Raw genomic sequence first — 27,683 nt, 5'->3', positions numbered from 1 at the left:
AATGAGTCTAAGTTCGACATCAAGTTTGGAAGGTTCTGTTCGGGAGCGCAGGTATCTTCTTCAAAACAAAAAACCAGTGGTTAAGTTTGATTTGTAAATATGGCAAAATAAGTCCACATCTTTTGTTTTGTATAACCATGCAAGTCATGTATGATGATTATTTGTTACGTTTACTTCTTCATTAAGGAGGGAGAAGTGCAATATAGAGCTCTCCCTAGTGGACTATGGCTCCACTTAGTGGATTATGGTGGTAATGCAACTGCTAATGTTACAATAAAAGCATCAGGTGACTAGGTCACCTGACAAGCTCCCGTAGAGCCATCTTGTGATGTCATAGAGGATATATCACAGAGAGATTGGAGTTATGCTACAGACTGAAGCTCATTCTCTGCCTAGTCACATTACAGGCAGAAAGCTACATTGCCCCAAAGGCTACTTTCTGCTGTTACAGGAGTGTGAGTGGGTCCAAACGCGGAAGCTGAAAATCTGAAAAGAAACAGAAAATGCTGAGAATACTCAGCGGGTCAGGCAGCATCTGCGGAGAGAGAAACATAGTTAACGTTTCAGGTCAATGACATTTTGTCTGAACCATGAGTGGGACCATCTGCTTTCTCAGGCTCTCAGAAAGACCCAATACTAAATTTAGTCAGTGCCCAAGAGGTCCAGGGTTTTTAGATTGAAGTTATAGCCCAGCTAACCCAGGTAGAGGCCTCCTAGAGGAGATGGCACATCATTTGGCTCAGTCGGCAAATTCGGATTCACTTCTTGAGTTACACTGCATCCTCTGCATAGATGTACACCTGAAACTACTTCACATTGACACAAAAGTGGCAATACCAACTGCAAACTTAAATATCTATCATGTTACTATTTAAGATATTAAGATTTTTTTTCCCCAGATTTTTGAGGCCACACTAACTGGGGCTCTGGAGATGGGATCTGATTGAGGTGTTCACAATGGTGATGAATTTTAATAAGGTCAATCTGAAAAACTGTCACTGCCGGTCGGTGAGCCAGTAAGCCTCCCTGATAAAATGCAACATCCCCACTGACACCTGGGAGTCCCTGGCCAAAGACCGCCCTAAGTCAAGGAAGTGCATCCAGGGGGGGGGCGCTGAGCACCTCGAGTCTCATCGCCGAGAGCATGCAGAAATCAAGCGCGGGTAGCGGAAGGAACGTGCGGCAAACCAGTCCCACCCACCCCTTCCTTCAACGACTGTCTGTCCCACCTGCGACAGGGACTGTGGTTCTCGTATTGGACTGTTCAGCCACCTAAGGACTCATTTTTAGAGAGGAAGCAAGTCTTCCTCGATTCCAAGGGACTGCCTATGATGATGATGATGATGAGAGGGCAGAAAACAGTGGGATTTTTACATAGGTGTCGGTTAGGATATAAAATACCCAACCAGAAACAGTGGCGGAAGCAGAATTCAAAATAGCTTTTGAAAGAGAGGTGCCAAAATACTTCAAAACAAAAAAGCAAATAGGTAGAGGGAAAGGGAAAGTTAGTGGAGCAGAATGGAAAGCTCTTTCAAAGAGCCGGCACAAGTGCAATGGGCCAAATGCCCTCATTCTGTGCTGTAAAATTCTGCAGTCATTAACATTTCAAGATCCCACCTCTGCCAGCAGAAGTGCATCAGTCTGGAACTCGTGGATAGCTCTGTAACTGGCTCACAATCCTGAAGAACGGGTCATCAGCTGAGTTGGGACAGGTGGCCCACTCCTGGACAGGCACATACATCAGATATCAGCTTCTCCACTACAGGCAACTCCAGGCCCTTCCTGGGCCACGGCAGCGATGAGGGCCTGGAGTTTCCGCTAGGTTATGCTGGTCTTTTTAGCGCAATTCGCCCCAAATCGGCCAAACCAGCATAAAAGGTCACGGAATTTCAAGCGCAAGTTACGTCCAGCGCGAGTCGAGCTTCCGCGATCTATGCCCTAGTTTACAAAAACTATGCATTAGAAGCCGGCCCCACCCACAAAACTCACCCCGCCCCCGTTCAAATTAATCACCATGGCGAGTTTCCACTAATTTTAACTAATGCGACTAACGAATAGCTTTTTCAAAGAGCTGGCACAGGCACAATGGGCCGAATGGCCTTTCTGTGCTGCAAGATTCTGCGATTCTATGGGAATTCTAACCTAATGTGCCTAACTGACGGGATCGGGTGGAATACCAGTTTGACACTTCGCCCAGTATTACCCACAACTGACTTCAATGGAATGTAAAACCAGACGGGGTTTAAAACCAGCATTGCATTCGAGACAGTCAGTTTCCTGAAGGATGAATTAGATTAGAATTACCCCCATAGAATCAGTAACAACAACTTTAACATAATTAAACGCCTCAAGGCGCCTCACAGACTTTATCAAAAAAAACAATTTGACAGTGAGCCGTAAAAGGAGATGTTAAGGCAGATGACCAAAAGCTTGGTTGATGAGGTAGGTTATAAGGAGCATCTTAAAGGAGGAAAGTGAAGTGGAGAGGCAGAGGGGTTTAGGGAGGGAGTTCCAGAGCTTAGGGCCCAGGCAGCTGAAGGCAATGGGAGAGCATTTAAAATCGGGGATGTTCAAAAGGCCAGAATAGGAGGAGTGCAGAGGTCTAGGGGGATTATAGGGCTGGAGAACATTACAGAGATGAGGAGGGGTGAGGACATGGAGGGATTTGAAAACAAGGAGCAAAATTTTAAAATCGAGGCGTTGCTTAAATGGGGGCCAATGTAGATCAGTAAGCAAAAGAGAGCCTGTTCCTTTGTGCAGAATAAAAAAGATTACCTTTATTTTGTTTCAGTGATTTTTTGCCACTTGTACAGTTCTGAAGGATACAGCCATCTCTCGGAATGTCACTGCTGGAAGAGTTCCTTTTCAGTGCTGTCGTTTCAGCAACTGTGTTGTCAAAATACAGAGTGCTGAGACCACAGTACAGCACTTATATTCACAGCTAGTCGCCCTTTAGCAGTGCATACCCATTTCTGTTTGTAACATGTCCTCTGGCTTGAGGCGAACATTTCACAAACGATTACAGGTTCAAGTTCCAAAGGCAGACGGCTGAATTGCAAATCAGATACCCGACAATGAGATGGCTTTTGGGCAGAGTGGTTCAGAAAAGGTAAAGGACATTGGCCTGTTGTCGGATGACTTTTTAAAAACGCCTCAATTTTAAAATTCTCATCCTTGTGTGTCAAATCCCATCAGGGCCTCGCCCTTCCCGATCTCTGTCATCTCCTCCAGTCCTACAACCCTCCGCAAGATATCTGCGCTCCTCCGATTCTGGCCTCTTGCGCATCTCTGATTTTTAATCGCTCCATTATTGGCGGCCGAGCTTTCAACTGTCAAGGCCTTAAGCTCTGGAGGTTACAGAGGTAGGAAAGAGTTAGGACATGGAGGGATTTGAAAACAAGGATGATTTTAAAATCATTGCCAGACCAGGAGCCAATGGAGGCCAGTGACCCCAGGGGCGATGGTCACTGTGATGTAGGCACCTGTGGGTATTCGCACAGGTTTGTAGAGCTGTTGCATTGTGGGTGGCTTAGCCAGTCACGTGTTGTTCACAAGACTCAATAAAACCGCAGTCAGTTTGGTCCAGGTTGTCCATGATGAGGTATGCAGTTGTGAGCCCAGTGGATAGAAACATAGAAACATAGAAAATAGGTGCAGGAGTAGGCCATTCGGCCCTTCGAGCCTGCACTGCCATTCAATGAGTTCAAGGCTGAACATGCAACTTCAGTACACCATTCCTGCTTTCTCGCCATATCCCTTGATCCCCCTAGTAGTAAGGACTACATCTAACTCCTTTTTGAATATATTTCGTGAATTGGCCTCAACAACTTTCTGTGGTAGAGAATTCCACAGGTTCACCACTCTCTGGGTGAAGAAGTTTCTCCTCATCTAGGTCCTAAATGGCTTACCTCTTATCCTTAGACTGTGACCCCTGGTTCTGGACTTCCCCAACATTGGGAACATTCTTCCTGCATCTAACCTGTCTAAACCCGTCAGAATTTAAATGTTTCTATGAGATCCCCTCTCATTCTTCTGAGCTCCAGTGAATACAAGCCCAGGTGATCCAATCTTTCTTGATATGTCAGTCCCGCCATCCCGGGAATCAGTCTGGTGAATCTTCGTGCACTCCCTCAATAGCAAGAATGTCCTTCCTCAAGTTAGGAGACCAAAACTGTACACAATACAGGTGTGGCCTAACCAAGGCCCTGTACAACTGTAGTAACATCTCCCTGCCCATGTACTCAAATCCCCTCGCTATGAAGGCCAACATGCCATTTGCTTTCTTAACCGCCTGCTGTACCTGCATGCCAACCTTCAATGACTGATGTACCATGACGCCCAGGTCTCAATGCACCTCCCCTTTTCCTAATCTTTCACCATTCAGATAATAGTCTATCTCTCTGCTTTTACCACCAAAGTGGACAACCTCACATTTATCCACATTATACTTCATCTGCCATGCATTTGCCCACTCACCTAACCTATCCAAGTCACTCTGCAGCCTCATAGCATCCTCCTCGCAGCTCACACTGCCACCCAACTTAGTGTCATCCGCAAATTTGGAGATACTACATTTAATCCCCTCATCTAAATCATTAATGTACAATGTAAACAGCTGGGGCCCTTGCGGTACTCCACTAGTCACTGCCTGCCATTCTGAAAATTACCCATTTACTCCTACTCTTTGCTTCCTGTCTGCCATCCAGTTCTCAATCCACGTCAGCACACTACCCCCAATCCCATGTGCTTTAACTTTGCACATTAATCTCTTGTGTGGGACATAAGAACATAAGAACATAAGAATTAGGAACAGGAGTAGGCCATCTAGCCCCTCGAGCCTGCTCCGCCACTCAACAAGATCATGGCTGATCTGGCCGTGGACTCAGCTCCACTTACCTGCCCGCTCCTCATAACCCTTAATTCCCTTATTGGTTAAAAATCTATCTATCTGTGATTTGAATACATTCAATGAGCTAGCCTCAACTGTTTCCTTGGGCAGAGAATTCCACAGATTCACAACCCTCTGGGAGAAGAAATTCCTTCTCAACTCGGTTTTTAATTGTCTCCCCCGTATTTTGAGGCTGTGCCCCCTAGTTCTATTCTCCCTGACCAGTAGAAACAACCTCTCTGCCTCTATCTTGTCTATCCCTTTCATTATTTTAAATGTTTCTATAAGATTACCCCTCATCCTTCTGAACTCCAATGAGTAAAGACCCAGTCTACTCAATCTATCATCATAAGGTAACCCCCTCAGCTCCGGAATCAGCCTAGAGAATCGTCTCTGTATCCCCTCCAAAGCTAGTATATCCTTCCTTAAGTAAGGTGACCACAACTGCACGCAGTACTCCAGGTGCGGCCTCACCAATACCCTGTACAGTTGCAGCAGGACCTCCCTGCTTTTGTACTCCATCCTTTTTGCAATGAAGGCCAACATTCCCTTCACCTTCCTGATTACCTGCTGCAACTGCAAACTAACTTTTTGGGATTCATGCACAAGGACCCCCAGGTTTCTCTGCACCGCAGCATGTTGTAATTTCTCCCCATTCAAATAATATTCCCTTTTACTGTGTTTTTTTCCAAGGTGGATGACCTCACATTTTCCGACATTGTATTCCATCTGCCAAACCTTAGCCCATTCGCTTAACCTATCTAAATCTCTTTGCAGCCTCTCTGTGTCCTCTACACAACCCGCTTTCCCACTAATCTTTGTGTCACCTTGTCGAAAGCCTTCTGAAAGTCCAAATACACCACATTAACTGGTTCTCCCTTCTTTACTGGAAATATCCTCAAAAAATTCAGAAGATTTGTCAAGCATGATTTCCCTTTCACAAATCCATGCTGACTTGGACCTATCATGTCACCTCTTTCCAAATGCGCTGCTATGACATCCTTAATAATTGATTCCATCATTTTACTCACTACCGATGTCAGCCTGACCGGTCTATAATTCCCTGTTTTCTCTCTCCCTTCTTTCTTAAAAAGTGGGGTTACATTGGCTACCCTCCACTCCATAGGAGCTGATCCAGAGTCTATGGAATGTTGGAAAATGACTGTCAATGCATCCGCTATTTCCAAGGCCACCTCCTTAAGTACTCTGGGATGCAGTCCATCAAGCCCTGGGGATTTATTGGCCTTCAATCCCATCAATTTCCCCAACACAATTTCCCGACTAATAAGGATTTCCCTCAGTTCCTCCTTCTTACTCGACCCTCTGACCCCTTTTGTATCCGGAAGGTTATTTGTGTCCTCCTTAGTGAATACCGAACCAAAGTACTTGTTCAATTGGTCTGCCATTTCTTTGTTTCCCGTTATGACTTCCCCTGATTCTGACTGCAGGGGACCTACGTTTGTCTTTACTAACCTTTTTCTCTTTACATATCTATGGAAGCTTTTGCAGTCCGTCTTAATGTTCCTTGCCAGCTTCCTCTCGTACACTATTTTCCCTGCTCTAATCAAATCCTTTGTCTTCCTCTGCTGAGTTCTAAATTTCTCCCAGTCCCCGGGTTCGCTGCTATTTCTGACCAATTTGTATGCCACTTCCTTGGCTTTAATACTATCCCTGATTTCCCTTGATAGCCACGGTTGAGCCACCTACCCTTTTTTATTTTTACGCCAGACAGGGATGTACAATTGTTGTAGTTCATCCATGCGGTCTCTAAATGTCTGCCATTGCCCATCCACTGTCAACCCCTTAAGTATCATGAACTGGTAATGTGTAGTGTGATTGTTAAACCTTTGTTAATAACCCAACTAATTCTCAATAGCAATGTGTTGCTATGAATTTTTCAGCAAAGAACCCATGAAGTAAATACATTACAGTTACAAAAAAACTGCACCCCAAGGTCTGATGCAGCCCAAGGAACTTAACTTTTCTTTTAATTCATAACTTTTAAGCTTTATTTGGGTTGGCTTCCCTGTATCGCCATGACTACAAACACAACAAAAGAAGAGGTATATTGAGCTAAGATTATAAGACAGTAAGATGTGTTGTGCCATGTTAGTTGCTGTTTGCTTCTGTTTCTCTTGACCTTTGGTCTCTCTCTCTCCTCACACATCTTCTCTTTCTCTCTTGCTCTGCTGTTTCTCGTTGCCCTTCTCTATGATGCCTCTCTGCCTCTCTCACAGTAACAATTTTCAGACAGGAGGAGACTATTGGTCCATCCTACCACCCATCCAACCTTTAACTCGAGTCCCGCAATATATTCATGAATCTAATAACCTGAATCAGGTTTGCTGATGGAACTTGTTCAGTCCCTTTATGAAGCAATTTTCACGTTCCATCACCCTCGCTGGTAAACTGGTTCAAGTGTTTATTAGTCTTCCCAATCAGTGTCAACTGTGGCTCAGTCAAAAGGTTGTGGGTTCAATTCTCACACTAGGGATCACTGTAGGTTGACACTCTAGTGCAATGCTGAGGGAGCGTTGTACTGTCGGAGGTGCCACTTTTTGGATGAGATGTTAAACCGAGGCCCCGTCTGCCCTCTCAGGTGGACGTAACAGATTCCATGGCACTATTTTGAAGAAGAGCAGGGGTGTTAACCCCGGTGTCCTGGCCAATATTTATCCCTCAATCAACATAACAAAAAAAACAGATTATCTGGTCATTATCACATTGCTGTTTTTGGGAGCTTGCTGTGCGCAAATCGGCTGCCGCGTTTCCTACATTACAACAGTGACTACAGTCTAAAAGTATTTCATTGGCTGTAAAGTGCTTTGAGACGCCCAGTGGTTGTAAAAGGTGCTATAGAAATGCAAGTCTTTCTTTTAACATAGCTCCTTTTATTTCTCTTTCCATTATTGCTCCTTATCTCTTTCTGCAATTTCTGTGTCCCTCTTTCTCTGTGGTTTCTCTCTGCCGCTTTCCACACGGCTCCTATTTGCCCTGTCCCTTCCTCTCTCTGCTGTTTCTCTGCCTCTCTGTACCATTTGTAACTTTCTTTATACAGCGTGGCTTTCCATTGTGAGTATGTCCTTCGTATGCACCATTTACAAGTGGTGCAGTGATGCACTTTTATACAGTAAATCAGTTATTCATAGAATCGAAGTTTTCCATATAAAAATTATTGAATTACTGTCAAATACCAGAAATTAATAGTAACAGTCGTGAAAAAACGGATATGGATAAAGAAGAAGCTCAGTTCTTCACATTCGGCCCCGATTTTAACTCCACGTGGATTCCCCGCTCAGGCTCGAGTTAAAATCACAGTCGGGTTTCAATGATGTCATCGGGCCGCTCCATGCATATGTAAGGAAGGACCCTGTTGGCTCCGGGCACCTGTCCTTGCTGCCTGCTCAGGAGAGCAGGTTAAAATTGCACAGGTTGCGATCATGGCGGCTTTCGGACAGATAAGAGCCGGGGTGATTTTAACAGCCCACCCGCCAGGTTTCTGCTGAGCGAGTGGGGTTAAAATTTGTCCCCAAATTTGTGTTTGACATTCTTGGATTGATTAAAAGCTGATGTGGGATTTCTCATTCATTGTCATTCATCTTGAGGAGTGCATTTAGTCAATTGTGATTTAAATGCTTTTACATGTAGAAAGTCCTTACATTTTTAGATATAACAGTCTATATAAATAATTATTCTCTTCATGAAGGCATACTGAGCAGTGAATTTCAATGTTGGTTTGTTAAATCTTGACATTGATTTTATATTTGCTGACTTGTTGACCTCTACTTATTAATCAATTATTTCAGTGATTAAGTGCATGCACAGCTTCCGCATTTTAAGCAGACATCAGCCTTTTGTGGGCCCAGTCCGCCTGTCGGTGTTCGGTACAGACCTGACCCTGCCCCCACTCTGAGCTGACCCACATCCTGCTGCTGCTGGGAATGAGTCAGGCCGCAAGTTTAGGTGGCACTCTCAGGAGGTCAAAGCATACTGTGACCGGAGTCACTCACAGCGGCAGCAGGGTCCGCAGAGGGAGAAAGCAGAGAAATAAACAAAGAGAGACAGCAAGAAATACAGGGAGGGGAAACAAAGAGACCATCTTCTCACCACTAGATGTAGCATGAGCTGTTGCTGGTTAATTCTATTACTTTCAGCCAAGTGCACATAGACAGTACTTTTGACAGTTTGTCCACCCTGTTCCTGCTCTCCCACCTCCTGAAATGCATTATAAGCATAGAAACATAGAAAATAGGTGCAGGAGTAGGCCATTCGGCCCTTCGAGCCTGCACCGCCATTCAATGAGTTCATGGCTGATCATTCACCTCAGTACTCCTTTCCTGCTTTCTCTCCATACCCCTTGATCCCTTTAGCCGTAAGGGCCATATCTAACTCCCTCTTGAATATATCCAATCAACTGGCATCAACAACTCTCTGCAGTAGGGAATTCCACAGGTTAACAACTCTCTGAGTGAAGAAGTTTCTCCTCATCTGAGTCCTAAATGGCTTACCCCTTATCCTTAGACTATGTCCCCTGGTTCTGGACTTCCCCAGCATCGGAACATTCTTCCTGCATCTAACCTGTCCAGTCCCGTCAGAATTTTATATGTTTCTATGAGATCCCCTCTCATTCTTCTAAACTCCAGTCAATACAAGTCCAGTCGATCCAGTCTCTTCTCGTAGGTCAGTCCTGCTATCCCGGGAATCAGTCTGGTGAACCTTCGCTGCACTCCCTCAATAGCAAGAACGTCCTTCCTCAGATTAGGAGACAGAAACTGAACACAATATTCCAGGTGAGACCTGACTAAGGCCCTGTACAACTGCAGTAAGACCTCCCTGCTCCTGTACTCAAATCCCCTAGCTATGAAGGCCAACATACATAGAAACATAGAAACATAGAAAATAGGTGCAGGAGTAGGCCACTAGGCCCTTCGAGCCTGCACCGCCATTCAATAAGATCATGGCTGATCATGCCCTCAGTACCCCTTTCCAGCTTTCTGTCCATATCCCTTGATCTCTTTAGCCGTAAGGGCCATATCTAGCTCCCTCTTGAATATATCCAATGAACTGGCATCAACAACTCTCTGCGGCAGGAAATTCCACAGGTTAACAACTCTGAGTGAAGAAGTTGCTCCTCATCTCAGTCCTAAATGGCCTACACCTTATCCTAAGACTATATCCCCTGGTTCTGGACTTCCCCAACATCGGAAACATTCTTCCCGCATCTAACCTGTCCAGTCCCGTCAGAATCTTATACGTTTCTATGAGATCCCCTCTCATCCTTCTAAACTCCAGTGAATAAAGGCCCAGTTGATTCAGTTTCTCCTCATATGTCAGTCCAGCCATCCCTGGAATCAGTCTGGTGAACCTTCGCTGCACTCCCTCAATAGCAAGAACGTCCTTCCTCAGATTAGGAGACCAAAACTGAACATGATATTCCAGGTGAGGCCTCACCAAGGCCCTGCACAACTGCAGTAAGACCTCCCTGCTCCTATACTCAAATCCCCTAGCTATGAAGGCCAACATACCATTTGCCTTCTTCATCGCCTGCTGTATCTGCATGCCAACTTTCAATGACTGATGAACCATCACACAACCAGGTCTCGTTGCACCTCCCGTTTTCATAATCTGCCGCCATTCAGATAATATTCTGCCTTCGTGTTTCTGCCACCAAAGTGGATAACCTTATATTTATCCACATTATACTGCATCTGCAACTTGTTTGCCCACTGACCTAACCTGTCCAAGTCACCCTGCAGCCTTTTAGCGTCCTCCTCACAGCTCACACCACCACCCACCTTAGTGTCATCTGCAAACTTGGAGATATTACACTCAATTCCCTCATTCAAATCATTAATGTATATTGTAAATAGCTGGGATCCCAGCGCTGAGCTCTGCGGCACCCCACTAGTCACTGCCTGCCATTCTGAAAAGGACCCGTTTATCCCGACTCTCTGCTTCCTGTCTGCCAACCAGTTACTATTGGGGGTAACGTCAGTACATTACCCCCAATATCATGTGCTTTAATTTTGCACATCAATCTCTTGTCAAAGGCCTTTTGAAAGTCCAAATACAACACATCCACTGGTTCTCCCTTGTCCACTCTACCAGTTACATCCTCAAAAAATTCTAGAAGATTTGTCAAGCAGGATTTTCCTTTCACAAATCCATGCTGACTTGGGCCAATCCCGTCACTGCTTTCCAAATGTGCTGCTATTTCATCTTTAATAATTGATTCCAACATTTTCCCCACTACTGATGTCAGGCTAACTGGTCTATAATTACCTGTTTTCTCTCTCCCTCCTTTCTTAAAAAATGGTGTTACATTAAGGGCTATTTCCTTAAATACTCTGGGATGTAGACTATCAGGCCTCGGGGATTTATCGGCCTTCAATCCCATCAATTTCCCGAACACAATTTCCCGCCTAATAAGGATTTCCTTCAGTTCCTCCTTCTCACTAGACCCTCGGTTCCCTAGTATTTCTGGAAGGTTATTTGTGTCTTCCTTCGTGAAGACAGAACCAAAGTATTTGTTTAACTGGTCCATTTCCTTGTTCCCCATTATAAATTCACCTGAATCTGACTGCAACGGACCTACGTTTGTTTTCATTAATCTTTCATTACCTATTGTACTGTATTTGCTTCATGGGTTCTTTCCTTAAGAATTCATAGCAACACATTGCTCTTGAGAACTAGTTGATTTATTAACAAAGGTTTAACAATCCACTAGGCTCACAACTCAACGTAGATGACCTAGACCCAACTGGCTGGGGTTTTATTGAGTCTTGTGAACATGGCTAAACCACTCACAATGCAACAGCTCTGCAACTATTTTAAATCATACAATTAACCAAGTGCCCCCCTCCCCCCGCCGTGTTAAAGGGGCACAACAACTAGAAAATCTAACAAATCAAATAAAAATGTGGTTGTCAGGGGTGATGATGCACTGCAGTCCCCCCGATGCTCACCTCTCACGGAAGGTCTCTAGTGTGCTGGTGGAGACTGCGTGCTCCATCTCCAGGGATACCCTGGTGCGAACGTCGCTGTGGAAGAGAGGCAAGCAGTCGGGCTGAACGACCCTCTCGACCGCCCGCTGCCTGGACCGGCTGATGGCCACTTTGGCCGTGCCCAGGAGCAGTCCCACGAGGAGGCCTTCCGACCTGCCCACTCCCCTCCGCACAGGGTGCCCAAAGATCAGGGCAACAGCTCTACAAACCTGTGAGCATACTCACAGGTGTGTACATTACACCTATGTTATGCACACTGAAAGGATGGAAAGATTGAGTGAACTCTGTCAGGATTCAAATATTACTGAGTGCTGGTTAGCAGCAACTGAGCTCGATGAAAAATGTAATGAATGAGCAATGCCTTAGAATTGGGCGATTTGTTGCCTTAGTGGATTCCCCCCCGCCCACCACCATTTCAGATCTCCTCCAGAGATGTTTTGATGACACGTCTGACGGTCACTTCCCAGAGCACTTCCATTCATTGTAATGGTAGTTGCAACTTTGGACTAAGCTGTGAGCCAATCAGAAGCCACCTCTAGAAAAAACGCTATTGGGCAAAGTATGGAGTGTATTTGGCTGGTAAGAATATCTTTGTAATTTTTGTTAATAATGGGGTATTTTAAACAAACAAGTCATTCTCCTCTTAAATGTTATTTACTGCAGTGCTGAGTGAGTGCTGCACTGTCGGAGGTGCCGTCTTTCGGATGAGACATTACACTGAACCCCCGTCTGCTCTCTCAGGTGGACGTAAAAGATCCCGTGGCGCTATTATGAAGAAGAGCAGGGGAGTTCTCCTCAGTGTCCTTTGGACAATATTTATCCCTCAATCAGCATAACAAAAAAAAAGATTATCTGGTCATTTTCACATTGCTGTTTATGGGAGTTTGCTGTGCGCAAATTGGCTGCCGCGTTTTCTAGCTGTAACAGTGACTACACTCCAAAAGTACTTCATTGGCTGCAAAGGTGCTTTGAGGCGTCTGGTGCTTGTGAAAGGCGCTATATAAATGCAAATCTTTCTTTCTTTCGGTATAACACCGGTTGTTCTGTTATTCTCTTATTCACTTCACAATATTTTAGTGTTATGAGATTTGACAAAATCCTGAGGCATTTTGATTTCTTACCAGCAAGTAGTAGTTGTTTTTTGCAGAAAGATTTCATTTCAGACAGATTGTTCTCCATGTGCACGGGCAGCTTTCTGCTGACAGTCAAGCTCACAGAACCTTGCACTCTGCGCAGAATCTCAACAGCCTCGCTGTGGGTCAGACCAGGCACACACTCCCCATTTACCTGAGAAAAAAACATTGCAATTTTTTAATCACCGTTGCAATGAAAATGTCTTCAGTCTAGCCTGCACGTCAAGTTTGTTGTCTGCTTTGAACCATTGGACAATTTTTTTTATTGTAGTTCCTTCTTAGATCTGTGTTATTCTTTGTAATTGGCTTCTGCTTAATTATTCATTAGTTATATTATGCAGGCTGTTTCTGCCCGATTTCAGTACTCTCCCAAATCATATTTCCGGCAAAACAAAATCTTCTCCGAGGTACACCACCCCCGCCTCCCAGTGTCAGATTGAGATGGAAGCTTTCGATAATAGTTTTACAGAATTTGCATTAATCTAGTGTCTTTCACAGCCTCAGGATCCCTCAGTGGTTCATAGCCAATTAATTACTTTTCATGCATAGTCTCTGTTTCTGTAGGCTGATGTGGCTGCCAATTTGCACATAGCAAGGTCCCACGAACAGCAGTGAATGTCCAGATCATCTGTTTCATGGTGGTGTTTGTTGGGGGAATGGCTGTTGGCCAAGACACTGAGCGAATTCCCAGGACAAAGCAGCCCGCTTGATCGGCATTCCATCCACCACCTTAAACATTCACTCCCTCCACCACCGGCGCACAATGGCTGCAGTATGTACGATCAAAAAGATGCACTGCATCAACTTGTCAAGGCTTTTTCGGCAGCACCTCCCAAATGCACAACCTCTACCACCTAGAAGGACAAGGTACAGCAGGCACCTCCACATTCCCCTCCAAGTTACCCACCATCCTGACTTGGAAATATATCGCCGTTCCCTCATCATCGCTGCGTCAGAATCCTGGAACTCTCTCCCTAACAGCACTGTGGGAGCACCTTCACCACACGAACTGCAGCGATTCAAGAAGGCGGCTCACCACCACCTTCTCAAGGGCAATTAGGGATGGGCAATGCATGCCAGCCTTGCCAGCGATGCCCACATCCCATAACTGAATTTCTGAGCCTGCTTGTACTCCCCTCCCGGGCCCTGTACCCCGCTCCAAGGCTCTGTACCACGCCCCCCCTCCCAGGACCTGTAACCTGCTCCAGTGACCTGTACTCCCCTCCCTGGGCCCTGTACTCCCCTCCCAGGCCCTGTGCCCCCCTCCCGGACCCTGAATTCCCCTCCTGGGGCCTGTACCCCCCTTCCCAGGCCCTGTACTCTCCTCCCGGGCCCTGTAATCCCCCAACCGGGCCCTGTAATCCCCCTCCCGGGCCCTGTAATCTCCCTCCCAGGCCCTGTACTCCCCCTCCCAGGCTCTGTACTACACCTCCCGGGCCCCGCCTGCACTCCCACTCCTGATTCCTCCTGTGTACCACAGGAGTTTAAATATTATTTTTATGTAATTTTTGTGCTTTTGTAGCTCAGCCCACCTCCGACCCCAGCACCCAGCTCTGCTACCTGTAGACGACAAACCCTTGCGTGGCACCCACCCTGGCCCTATGTCTCAGTGCTGGCCTCCCAAGTAGACCCGTCTACTGGACCCATCTACCCCTCCCAGCCCTCACCAGAACTACAGCCCGACCTCCATTTCCGCCCATGAGCATTGTTTTGGGGGAGGTCAAGCTGTGCCTTATTTCCAGGCTCAGCCCACTCAATATTCCGATGGCTAATTTCCCCAGTGTACCATTGCTGCTATTTATTTATTGGATTCAGCTAGCTGTGCGGCACATCCCGAAGATCAAGCAGTTCAAGGGGACAGAGAAGATACTGCAGGGGCTGGTGGACAGGCCATTGCTAAGACTGATGGGGCTCGTGTCAGGTCTTGGCTTTTAACCTACAGCAACGGCATCAATTCAGTGCTGAACGAGGAATACTACACCAGCTTTCAGAGTTTCATCGAGGTCGTGCTTGGTATGTTCAGGGCTGAGCTGGTTCATGAGGAGGCGGACAGGCCGGTCGGGAGCGGTGGCTGGGAGAAGTAGCACGTCTTCAACAAATGCGTATCCATGTCTTTTATTTAATTTGTATTTTGTCTATTTACACACACAACAAACTATGCAATAAATATCATCAACCTGTGAGGTTTTGTAAATTATAGGCCAGAAATTGCTTTTGACAGCGCAGAGGCCCACGCATCCCGGGAGTGTTACGTTGGACTACCAATAAACATGGAGTAGTCTCATTGATAGTACTGGTGAGCTCTGTCTGTACGGGCCTCCCATTACTGTCAATGAGCATAACCCCAAACACACAACACAAATTAAAAAACACCGCACATACTTAAAATTAATTGAAATTGAATTAATTAGAATTAAAATATTTTTTTTAATATAGTTTAATATGGTTAAAAAAAACTTACCTTAATGGATAAGGTTTTTTAATGTAAAACTTAGTGATAAAATTAAATTTTTCTATCTTTTAAAACACTTACGCTGGTAAATGCATGTTTTATGCCCCAGGCGTAAGAGTTTGAAGGACATTCGTTGGGCAAATAGCCCAAATCTCCACGCTCGAAGGCCCTTCTACTAGGGATGGGTTGGAACTGTCAAAAGAAATTTTGATGGATTGCAAGTGCTAGGTTTAGGCACATGCCCTTCGAATCCATCATGCCCACCCGGAGTGGCCGCAATTGACGGCCCAATATATAAATATTTTGCTGATCTCCTCTGGCATTGCTCCTGGACAAAAATTGTGAAATCCATTCCCCCGCAGTGGTGGGATGGGATCTTTACTCACTTGTGTTACTTAGCGTGGGTATGAGGCTGAGTCTTGCCACTCAGCGGAGCACGGCTTCAGTGCAGCAATCTACGTGCTATTGAACCATCCTGGCCATCACCTTCCTTGAGGGGTACTTGCAGAATGAAACATCGCACTGCACTGCATCACAGAGTGATGAGATATGGGTCTGAGAGCACGAGGCAAGTGGAGACCAGGGGAAGAAAAAGCTATCGGACCCATAGTTCCTTTTAGACAGAGGCCCAGCTGAGGGGGCAGACAGGAGCTCGGCAATGTTCCCGTAATTTTTTGGGGGGTTTGTGGCCTCTTTAAGAGGTTGCATGGCCCATTACAGCACGGTTTTTGCCATTAGAATTACATGGAGCCGGCTGCACGGGACCTGAAAATCGCTGCGCGGCTGTACAGCTCAACGGGAACATTCAACCCTGTTTTAACATCTCATCCAAAAAACAGTACAGGTTGGACCTCTCTGGTCTGGGATTCTCTGGTCTGGAAACATCCATGGTTCGGCATCGATTCCCCGAGCTTCCTGGCTCTCAGTGATCAGTGCGCAACTGCCGCTTTGCGTGGGCGGCGTCCCGGTTTCAAGCGCTTACACGAAGAGAGAGCAAGGCCCGTGTATCAGAGCTGGAACGTGGCTGAGGTGTTCAGGAGCTCGGGCACTGTCTACAGGTACCGGTAAGCCTGGGGTCGGCCTGACCTCCCGCGGTTCGGAAAATTCTCTGTTCTGGCACCGGTCAGGTCCCGAGGGTGCCGGACCAGAGGGGTCCAACCTGTACCTCCGACAGTGCAGCACTCCCTCAACACTGCACTGGGACTGTCAGCCTGGATTTTATCTCTGGGGTGGGACTTCGAATCACAACCTTCTGACTCAAGAGACGAGAGTGCGACCCACAGTGCCACGGCCAACACATAACGTGTGACAACCCTGCAGCCCGACATCATTCCCTTGTGTACTTTTGCTGGACAGCAAGAATAGGAGAGGAAAAGGCACTGACTCCGAGGTCATACAATCAGCAATAGCTGCTGCATATCCATTGTGTAAATAACTCAAAAACTGAGCCAGGAGTAATGTAACTTAACTTCACTGTGCTTTTATACAACCCAAAATGGAGTCGCCAAACTGGCATGAACCAGAATGAATACAGCAACTGTGAATAGCTCCCACAGGGTCCTAATGCCCGTCCTGTGAGCTGTAACAAATAAATTTAATATAAACACAACAGTATCCATTGCCAGCTCCTCGTGTCATGGCCAGGAGTAGACCCACGTTTTCAAATTGCAGGCACCAGTGATGCACGAGGTGTGCTCATTGCACACAGCCCACAATAATGTGACCCAGGGGCTGGACGTTTCTGCACTAGGTGTATTGAAGCTTCAGTTTTGATATATATGGGGGTGGTGGGTTCTGTGTCACGCAAGTGAAGAGCCTGAGTAATGGACAGAGGCTCGGGGGGGGTGGGGGGGTAGGGCATGCAAAATCGGTTCTGCAAGGAAGGTCTGTCCACTTCATTAGGATCCTTGCACCTAACGTAAGAACATAAGAAATAGGAGCAGGAGTAGGCCATTTGGCCCCTTGAGCCTGCTCCACCATTTAATAAGATCATGGCTGATCTGATCTTGGCCTCAACTCCACTTCCCTGCCCGCTCCCCATAACCCTTAATTCCCTTATCGTTCAAATATCTGTCTATCTCCACCTTAAATATATTCAATGACCCAGCCTGCACAGCTCTCAAGGGCAGAGAATTCCACAGATTCGTGACTCTCTGAGAGAAGAAATTCCTCCTATCTCCATTTTAAAGAGGCGATCCCTTATTCTGAAACTATGCTCCTGGTTCTAGATTCCCCTATGAGGGGATCTCATAGAAACATATAAAATTCTGACAGATTGGACAGGTTAGATGCAGGAAGAATGTTTCCGATGTTGGGGAAGTCCAGAACCAGGGGTCACAGTCTAAGGATAAGGGGTAAGACATTTAGGACCGAGATGAGGAGAAACTTCTTCACTCAGAGAATTGTGAACCTGTGGAATTCTCTACCACAGAAAGATGTTGAGGCCAGTTTGTTAGATATATTCAAAAGGGAGTTAGATGTGACCCTTACAGCTAAAGGGATCAAGGGGTATGGGAAGAAAGCAGGAATGGGGTACTGAAGTTACATGATCAGCCATGATCATATTGAATGGTGGTGCAGGCTCGAAGGACTGAATGGCCTACTCCTGCACCTATGTTCTATGTTTCTATGTTTCTTTGAGAACACCGCTGGGTGAATTGTAAGAGATGCAAACTGATGGTTGAAGGGCCACCGCTGGTTTATGGTGCGCCTGTTTCCAAGTCATCGGCCTACAAATTCCTTGCCGCACAATCCCAGCAGTGGTGCCACTTAACTGCTCCGCTGACCCTGCCGAAGTTTATGGGGTTGGGGATCGGTCGGGAGCAGCAGGGCTTCAGCGACTTCGTTGGACATCTATGACACTTTCCTCCCCACCAAAGGAGACATCTGTGACACCTTCCTTCCCACCAAAGAGGCCAGAAACGTTGGCCAAATCTTGCCGGGGATGGAGTGAGTGTCGACTCCCACCTCCCTCCCATGGGTCGGTAACGCTGCTGCTCTCGACATCAGGGCCGACTTGGAAACAACGTGTGGTCCTGATGTTTTAGGGTCCCGATCCCAACCTGAACCCCTGCACTTCTAGCAGATGTTGGAAAAGTTTGTCTGGTGAGAACAGGCATATCTCTGCCGACTCTACAACAAGTTCCAGTTGAGGATCAGGGCACAAGAGCACCCAACATGATGAATGCAGATAAGACCATGCTGTGGTAGATTGGTGCCCAAGATCTAGAGTGCCCCAATCAAAGCATTCCTAATGGAAGCAAAGCCTGCATTTCCAAGACCTCTTCCAAGAGGGAGTCCACTTTGGGGCTTTTATCCTGATGGTCCGCAGCTCAATCAGGTGGTCCTGAACAGATGCAGGTTGTGGCCTCCCCTAACCCCCAAACTGTACCTCTTGTGTGCTATGCTCTTGAATAACTCCATAAAGTGCTCACGTTGATCCACCAGTGGGTTAGTAGGCAGGCCCTGGTCTCTGCAGCTGTAGGGCCCTCATATTGGCCCTTCATCCATCAGGTTGCATCTCTTACAATCCCCCATTTCACCGAGTGCTCCCTACTGCCACTCACTAACTGATCCACCTGCAGTGGATGTATCTGTGATGGTGCTTACCACTGCAGAAAGGAGTGATGTAGGATGTGATAAGGTGCTCGATTGATGCTATATATTGGGTTCTGCCACCTCCACCATCTAGAGGAGCAAGAAAAGAGCATATTTCGGAATATTGGCAGAAACATAGCTTCAGATGACAAGATATTTTGGTGCCTGTGTGTGAAGGAGTGAATGAGTGAGAATAAAGGAGATGAAGAATGAAAATCAAAAGGTGCTAGCTATGAGCTCGGGGGTGGTCTCCAAATTGCCCCCAGGCCCAGAATCTCCTTTACCCTCTCCACACAAGAAGTGAAGTTGTAGTTTGGGTGAACCACCTATCTCCTGTCTGCATGTGCTGCCACCTGTTATTTGCAGCCTTCTCCAACCAGCAAGTATAAAAGGGAGAAGTATTGGAAAGGGGGATGTAGAGAGTGTGAGCCTGTAACGTTCAGGTTTCCTCCCTCAGGCAGGATGTAGTATTTGTATTTTGCTACATTTAATGGGCCACATTGCTCTGGCAGTATTGCACGGAGCTCCGGAACAACATGAGTAGGCCGGTGCATTTAAATCGCTGAACTGTCAGCAAAGTTCGGAGCATGTAATGTATGCACCTGTGAGGATGCCCACCGGTTGGTTGAGCTGTTGAGTTGGGAGTGGCTTAGCCAGGCAGGTGATGTTTACAAGACTCAATAAAACCCCAGCCAGTTGGGTTTGGGAGATCCACGATAAGGCAGGTGGTTGTGAGCCTAGTAAACTTCTAATATGTAGTGTGATTGTTAAACCTTTGTTAATAAACCAACTAATTCTTAATAGCAATGTGTTGCTCTGAATTCTTAAGCAAAGAACCCATGAAGCAAATGCATTATATATTCATTCTCCCTCTGTGACGATGCAGCAAGTTTAATGTGCAGTGCAGGGGCGATGTAAGCCAATGTTGTAAAATGGAGCCATGTATCAGTGCATTTAGCTTGACAACCTTACACAGCCCAGAAAATGTCATCCTCCTCTGTTCCCAGGTCCACGCCTTACCTCCATCCCTGTTGCTCACGTGTTGCTCTTAATCAAAGGGCGACCTTCACCTTCAAAAAAAGGAGCCATCCTTCTCTGCAGGACCTTCTGCAGCCGGACCTCCAAAGTAGCAGCACCAAGTGGCGTAGTGCCTCCCTTGTTGGCCTCCAGCCATTTTCCGCCCAACTTCAAGGGTGATCGGCAGCCCTTTAAGAATGGCTGGTCCTGGATCAATCCAGCCCAACTCTACGGCACTCCAGCACGGCATGTGCTGAGCACCAGGAGTGCTGCATATTGATTGGAATGAGCTGACCTCACGTTAAAGTGAGCAGTCAGGAGGAAGCAGCAGATGTACGTAGAGTGCCCAAGGAGCAGCAGTCCCCGCTGGGACCCTATTAGCTGTTGCCATAGTCAGACCATGAATGGGAACCCAAGGAAAAATATAAGAGGGCCTTATGTGAAGGGGAAAGTGGGCTGCGAATGGCTCCAAGGCCACATGGTGGTTAGTTAATTCTACATTAATTATCATTATACCTATATCAAATTTTGTTTAAGAATCCTTGAAGAATCTATCATTGGAAGACTGCATTGAACTGCTCTATCACATAATACATGGCATTGATCAGCTAACAGGATACTATTTGACCCACAATATCGACGTACATTTTTGGGACACGACGAGTAAAATATTCATCAAATTAATGTAAGATTCTCCTCAAAACTAGAGCACTGACATAAAATCAGCGAGTAATAGATGTTCATTTCAAATCTTCGGGATCTGGCTCTCTCCTTCCAAATTTGCTTTTTTGTTAAATAAAGCAACTACAAAATAGTATCAGAATGAAGGTTATCCTCCTGATCACTGCCTGCCACTTGGTGGAAATCCAGTTATCCAGGTTTTAAAAAGTCGAGTGCTTTTTTTAAAAAGGTACAAATGTGCTGCACAGATTGTACATTTTATAAATTGCATGGGTGCTTGGAAGCTCCAAGAATGAGGTGATCGGGAGCACTGTAATGATTAATGAATGCCTCAGGCCCAAGTTCCAAGCTCCGGGTAAGGTTCGATATACAATCTTTGGGACATGATTGGGATGATTAGCTGAAAAATCCCAGTGCTCCAACTGTCTACAAACGATGTAGGAAATATATCAGAATCTATCTTGCACGCCTAGAGTTTAATGAATGATGCTGATCGGGTTGCCCTGCATTCATCAGCCTGAATAACATTAAGGAAATATGTCTGCTGCCAGCCTCATGAACAAAATGCAGCGTTGGCTGAAAACCATTAACCAGAAATGAACAGCAACTCAAAATGGTATCTCTGACACTGCTTTATTGTCCTTACTCTGCACATGCAGAACAGGTTATTGGAGTGACCATCACAAACAGCTCAATCATTTGGCTTCAGCATTACAACAGCACAGCATTCAGTTTGGTTCAACGGAGTATAACGTAATGGTTCAACAGAGTACAATGTAACCTAGAGCCCAGTTTCAGTATTGTACAGTTTCTTGTAGGAAACCCATAGCAATCATATGCTCGCTGTTTAAGTCAATGTGTGTTCATTTTCATCGTTAACGTTTGGGTGGGAAATTGGCTGAACGGATCACCTACCCGCTACAGACTCGTATTGGCCCTGAATTTGCGGCCCGGATAGGTGTGTATAAGATGCGCACGCGCCCGTAGGGACCCCGCAAGTTCCGGGTTTATGTATGCGCTGTGCATGCGTCTAAACCCGGAACTTGCGATCTGTCAAGAATCCTCTCGATAGATTGCACACATCCGGAAGGAAAGGGTCTCCGCGGGCGTTGGGGTACTTGACTAACTCCTGTCCAGCGAATGTCCTTCAAATTCTGCCGACTGATAAAAGCAGGCATAAGGCCTGCTTTTATCAGCATTAAGACTTTTATAGGACAGAAAAATACTTTTTAAAAAATAACTGAAACATTTAAAATCCTGTTAAATAAGGTACATTCATTTTTAGACCTGTTAAAATATATAAATTTATTTTTCAAAATATAATATATATATTTTAATTAATTAAATTCCATTTTGATTAATTTTAAATATGTGATGTTTAAAAAATATATATTTTAAGTGTTTGCGTTTTTGGGGGTATTCCCATTCAAAGTTATGGTGATTACGGAATCACCACAAACATGAATGGGGACCCCCTTACTTTGATTGGTTAGGTCAGCCCATGTGATCCCAGGGACGCATGCAAAGTGCCTACGTCCCTGGAATACATGGGCCTCTACGCAGGCCTTCGCATAGAGGCCCAGGACCAGAAGTCTCTGAACCTCCAGTAGATTCATAGAAATTGTTCAGGTCAGAGGCATCCACCCGCGGGAAGCCTTCGACCGCAATTTCTGAGCCATTATTATTTCCGCCCAAGCAGTGAAAGTGAAAATGACTCCCATAATATCAGTAAACAGGCTTATGACTTCTTTGTTCCAGATATGGTTACACTGATTGGTCAATGTTCAATACTTTCCTATGCTTGGCTTTGTCTCGCCTTTCAATTGCTGACTATGGTTATGCCTCTTCCAAGCCCTTCACAATCATCACTAACTCTTGGTTCATCTGCTATCTTCCGCTTCCTTTTTTTCCAGTTTATCCCATGCATGTACTTATACATTTACTCTATATGTCTTTTATCTTGAGAAGTTATATTATGGAATTGTCTGGTAATACTTAAAAGATCTCTTTCTGAGTTGAAATGAGTGTTGTCTGACTTAGTCCTTAGTCTGAGTATGCCTTGGTAAACACTGTGCTGCCCTTGTGTTCTTTCTCCAGTAATCCTTTTTCTAACTAAATCACAACTACCACAATGGGTCTATCCAAAGTATACCTGAGGAGATATTCTTTATCTCCCATCCCTGGTTGAGGGTTTTTCGGTCTTGCTTTTTGCCACGTCTTTGAAACATTTGTTGATGAGGTTTGAGGTACCAACACGTCTAGATGTCCAAACAATGACACACTGGAAAACTTGTCAACTTTTGCAAGAAGTACATCCCTTTATGGGTTGACTAGCTGTTGCCCTAGCAGGAGGTCGTTGTTTGGTTTCATGGGCTCTGAACAATCACTAAACATAGAAGACTTCTTGGCTCCGTTCTTTGTCCAGGCCTGCAGTTTTCAAATCACATGAAGCCTCTGCTTTATAGGAATTACTTAGTGTCAATGGAGCGTTAAGCCTATCTAATTTTGTTGACTTTGTCTCTGCTTTTCAAACAGCTCCCCCTTTGACAAGGAGGAGAGATTCAATATATTTCTCTATTGCAAGACCTTTTCCTGTTCACTTAAACTGGTCAAGTACTCTTCAGTGGCAACCATACTGAGCATATCAGCGTAGATTATTAATGTAGACAAACAGAGAGAACTATCTATTACATCAGTCAAGCCACTTCCCACAACAGAGCATGAATCATACAAGTATATATTTGTAACATGTTAATTAGAATGCCAAAGTTACTATATGAACAAATATCAATCAAATTTAGCAGAACTAATATAATCCCATTAAAGCAATGGGTTGTGTAACGAAATGTAGGCAATTGAGATTCTTTCTCTTGTAAATGTTTCACCCTCACTGCTTCTGAGGCTGATCCTAAAGCCAGAATTGGTTTTCAGCAGATAATTAAACCTACAAGTATTTAAGAATCTGATCTGTAACAAAGATTGTACAATTAGCTTTGATTATTCAACGTTTTAATTGAATTGTCATGATTTCGTAACATTTATACAGCATTTTATTCTCATTTTTTCCTTCAGCTTCATCTCCTAGTTGCAACTGGCAACCTTGAATTTTCAGTTGTCACACACAAGACGAACTTTTGTTTTTGGCTTCCTTCCTGCTCGGGATAATGGTCATTCTGAGCCTAAGATGAGCAGATCAAGCTCCTTCTCATCAATCTCTTCCAGACGTAATTGAGCACTGTTCTTCCATTTATCCAAGACTCTGTTTTTTCTAGTCTCGGGGGGGGGGGGGGGGGGCTATACTCTGAAAACACGTTTTCTTGATGTCAGTGCCATAGTCAACTGCTTTAAATGGGTCAATTCTTCTGGGCCGCCTATCACGGGTAATGAATAATCCGGTACATGCAAGAATATCATCCACGATACCGAGGTTTTTCGCTTGGTCTCCAGCTTTTCTCCATTTCCATGTGGAAAGGGATCTCATATCGGAGCTCACATGATGCCATATCAGTCCAAAAGGGCCAGGCGTTCCTCAGCAGATCACTGCCGAGACAGAATTCCTTTCCCTTGCACAAGGTCTCATACTCTGCATGATGTCCACTCACAGCTTCAAATATAAATTTGATCCAAGCATGTCCCATTGTTTCTTGTCCTTCACCACCATTTCTACAGAGGTTCGCACTCGTAGGAGACAGCTTTATTCATTTTCTTCATTATACGAAAGAAAGGCGTGCATTTTTAAAGCACCTTTCACGATCCCAGGATGTCCCAAAGCGTTTTGCAGCCAATTTTTTTTTTGAAGTGTAGTCACTATTGTAATAGAAAAATCATAGAAAAATTACGACACAGAAGGAGGCAATTCGACTCATCGTGTATGTGCTGGCTCGGAAACGGGCAGCCAAATTGCACACAGCAAGCCCCCACAAACAGCAATGTGATAATGACCAGATAATCTGTTTTTGGTATGTTGATTGAGGGATAAATATTGGCCAGGGCACCGGGGATAACTCCCCTGGTCTTCTTCGAAATAGTGCCATGGGATCTTTTACATCCATTGGAGAGAGCATCGGTTTAACATCTCATCCAAAAGACGGATGTTACTAATCAATGAAACAATGTCTTTATCATCATTTGTGATTCTGACTCTTCCAAAGTTTCCCAGTTCATAATTCCCTGAAGTTTCACATCCACAAAGGATTTCCTTGTAAGATTCTTAATAAGGTCTTCCAGAATACCCTTGGGTTTCCATTCTCCTCCAATCTTCGTGTCATTGCTTGTTCACTGAAGGTCATTCCTTTTTGGGTCTTCTCAGTGCTTTCATTGGTCAAGCTAATAATTGGAGCTGGAGGTCGAGGCTCACTTGAACCAAAACCTTCAAATTGTACTTAAAGTCATCTGGATCAAGCCAACAAATATAATACGAGTAGGTCACCTCCTCATCATCCTTTATTGATAAAACTTCTCTTATCCCCATTTCTTGGGTACCTCTTAGCCCAGCTGACTGCTCCATCTGAGTTAGGGTATTTGGGCGCCGTTGTTTATGGCTATTTGAATGTCAAGTGTTTGAACAGGATGTCATTGCAATTTGTGACTTCCCGTGCACTCATATTTGCTGGCAGAGGAGAGCCTTGGGTCTGTTGCATTCCTTCACAATCTTGGCTTCATTTCTCTACTTCTTCTAGGATCTTGGAATTATCGTTGTCTGATCCAGATAGAGTCTCCTTCTTTGCTGGGGACTTGTATTTCAGAACCATTGACCTAAATGACTGCTCTTGAAATGCTCTAACTGCTTTATCCTGCCAGAGGGGTGCTATATAAATGATAGCAGAGCAGGTCTCCTGTCGTCTTGGTCAATCTTTGCCACTGGACCAAGACCTGTCAAGGCCATGTGGTGGCAGGTGTGCAAAGGACACCACACGTTAAAAATATCCATGCACAGGCATCTTCCACTCTTCAAGATGTAGTTCGGGACCTGGGATATTAGGTCCTTCATTGAAACACTTGTGAACACATCCCTTTTCGGCGTGGAAGCAGGTCATCCTTGTTTTGAGGGACTGCCTATGATGATGATGATGACTATGATATAAATGATGCAGGCTTTCCACTTCTTCATGGTGGCTCGTTGGATCTGGTCATTGACCATAAAAAGATTGAATTTGATTCTTGCAGAGCACACTGGACAGATTCTAGCCCTTCTCCCTTCAGGGAACTTCCCACCACCACAGCAGGAAGAGCCTTCTGCTTGAGCAAACAAATCGTAGTTCTTATATCGGTCTGATTGAAGCACTCCTCCCTTGCTCCGGGTTCGTTCTTCCTGGATTTATGCATATTCCTCCATTGATATTTTGTCATTACTTTCAGTGTACTGAGCCTGAAGCTGTTTTTAGTTGCTTCTTTGTGACCGCCCTCTTGCTGTGGTCAACACGTCCTTTCAATTGTTATGCTTTGCGAGCAGCCTCGGCTTTGGCATCCTCCTTACATCTGCGATCTCCTACGGCCTGAGCAAGGTGGTGCTGGAAGCTCGTGACTCACCCTAATGTAAACTATCTCTTCCTGCTGAAGTTGCTCATTTGTGTCCTAACCAACACCGAAAAAAAACAGATGGTCTGGTCATTTATTTCACCGCTGTTGGTGGGAGCTTGCTGTGCGCAAATTGGCTGCTACGTCACAGCAGTGACTGCACTTCAAAAGTATTTGATTGGCTGTAAAGCACGTCGTGAATAAATACAAGTCTTTCCTTTTCTTTCTTTCCTCACATGCGATCATTCTCCGTGCTGAATCAGCTCTATTCTGGATCCCTTGCTGCTTTAAGTCCTTAAATTCTTTTTCTTTCCTGTTCGTGACTACGCCAAAGCATTCTACTTGAAAATAAAGCAGTGAAGCAATGGCAGACACTCTCGCTTGGTTTTTCTTATTCACTTTTGACACTTTGTCCACAGGTTCCTCTTGTGCCTTTCAATACTGCTATTTATTACTCTCCACCCATTCGACAACTCCTTCCCGGGTAGCTATTCTCTAATCCAGCATCAACAAATGACAGTACTTTTCAGAGGGCCAAGGATAGAATCTATAACTAAAGCAGCAAAGTCAGCTATGGTGTAATACAAAATTAAATTGTATTCGCTATAACAGTGAAATATGGTACAATCTCTGGTCAAAATGAATTTAGCCAAATTAGTGAACTGCTCCTTTAAATTTACTGAGTGAAGCGGACTGCTTTTAGCTTAAGGACAGCAGTTCAACTTTGGCTGGTTCAGTCACACAATGCAGACTTTACGGTTGAATTTCTGTCAGGGTTCTCCCAATCGTCTGCCGCTTCTCCTGTGTTTTCCAGCGATCCTACACTGATGTCATGGGTGGACAATCAGGAGAAACTCCGTGGAAATTCAAATCCTTTCATTTTAAACTGCCTTGTGTTGGAATATCTACTTTTAACATTCAGCAGCCACACATAAAACGTCTGGCATTCCAATCATTTGGCTAAACTACACAACAGCAGCATTAATACTCATCTATCCAAAGTAACCTTAATACAATTGGTCATTCGGAAGACATCATACCCTTAACAAGTTACTGCTCATCAAACAACATTTCAGAAACATCATCAATTCATATAAAAGTGTGTAGCCAAACAGTACAAATATAAACTTTACAAGATCATCCTTGATTCTCAGCAAGAGTTCAAATGAATTAGCAATTAGCTGCAATTGGCTGCCTTACAATGCACAATACAAGGGCAATGCTAATTTTCTTTCTCTGTTAAGTTCAAGTCCCAGATGTCATCTCATTAATGCATATCCAAGCTCCCATTAAGATTGGACATACTGTGGCCCAGATTTTGCTGAATAAATAACTGCATCAGAACAACGCTCACCATTATTAATGCGCGAATCGGCCGGTAACTTGCGGCGAGG

At 45.1% G+C, this 27,683-nt stretch overlaps 1 protein-coding gene across 1 annotated transcript in view; it reads right to left on the bottom strand.

Annotated features, from left to right (window-relative positions):
• The window catches only part of ptpn20 (protein tyrosine phosphatase non-receptor type 20), a 473,076-nt gene that overhangs the window by 59,929 nt on the left and 385,464 nt on the right, over positions 1-27,683 (bottom strand). Inside the window, exon 41 of the mRNA XM_070865389.1 lies at positions 13,014-13,179. Coding sequence (XP_070721490.1) covers positions 13,014-13,179 — 166 coding nt within the window. The remainder of the gene's footprint in view (positions 1-13,013; positions 13,180-27,683) is intronic.

The sequence above is a fragment of the Pristiophorus japonicus genome, chromosome 22 (assembly GCF_044704955.1).
Source record: "Pristiophorus japonicus isolate sPriJap1 chromosome 22, sPriJap1.hap1, whole genome shotgun sequence".
In the NCBI taxonomy this organism is placed as follows: Eukaryota; Metazoa; Chordata; class Chondrichthyes; family Pristiophoridae; genus Pristiophorus; species Pristiophorus japonicus.
Note: the sequence above shows the minus strand (reverse complement) of the source record. Positions and strands in the feature narration are given on the sequence as shown.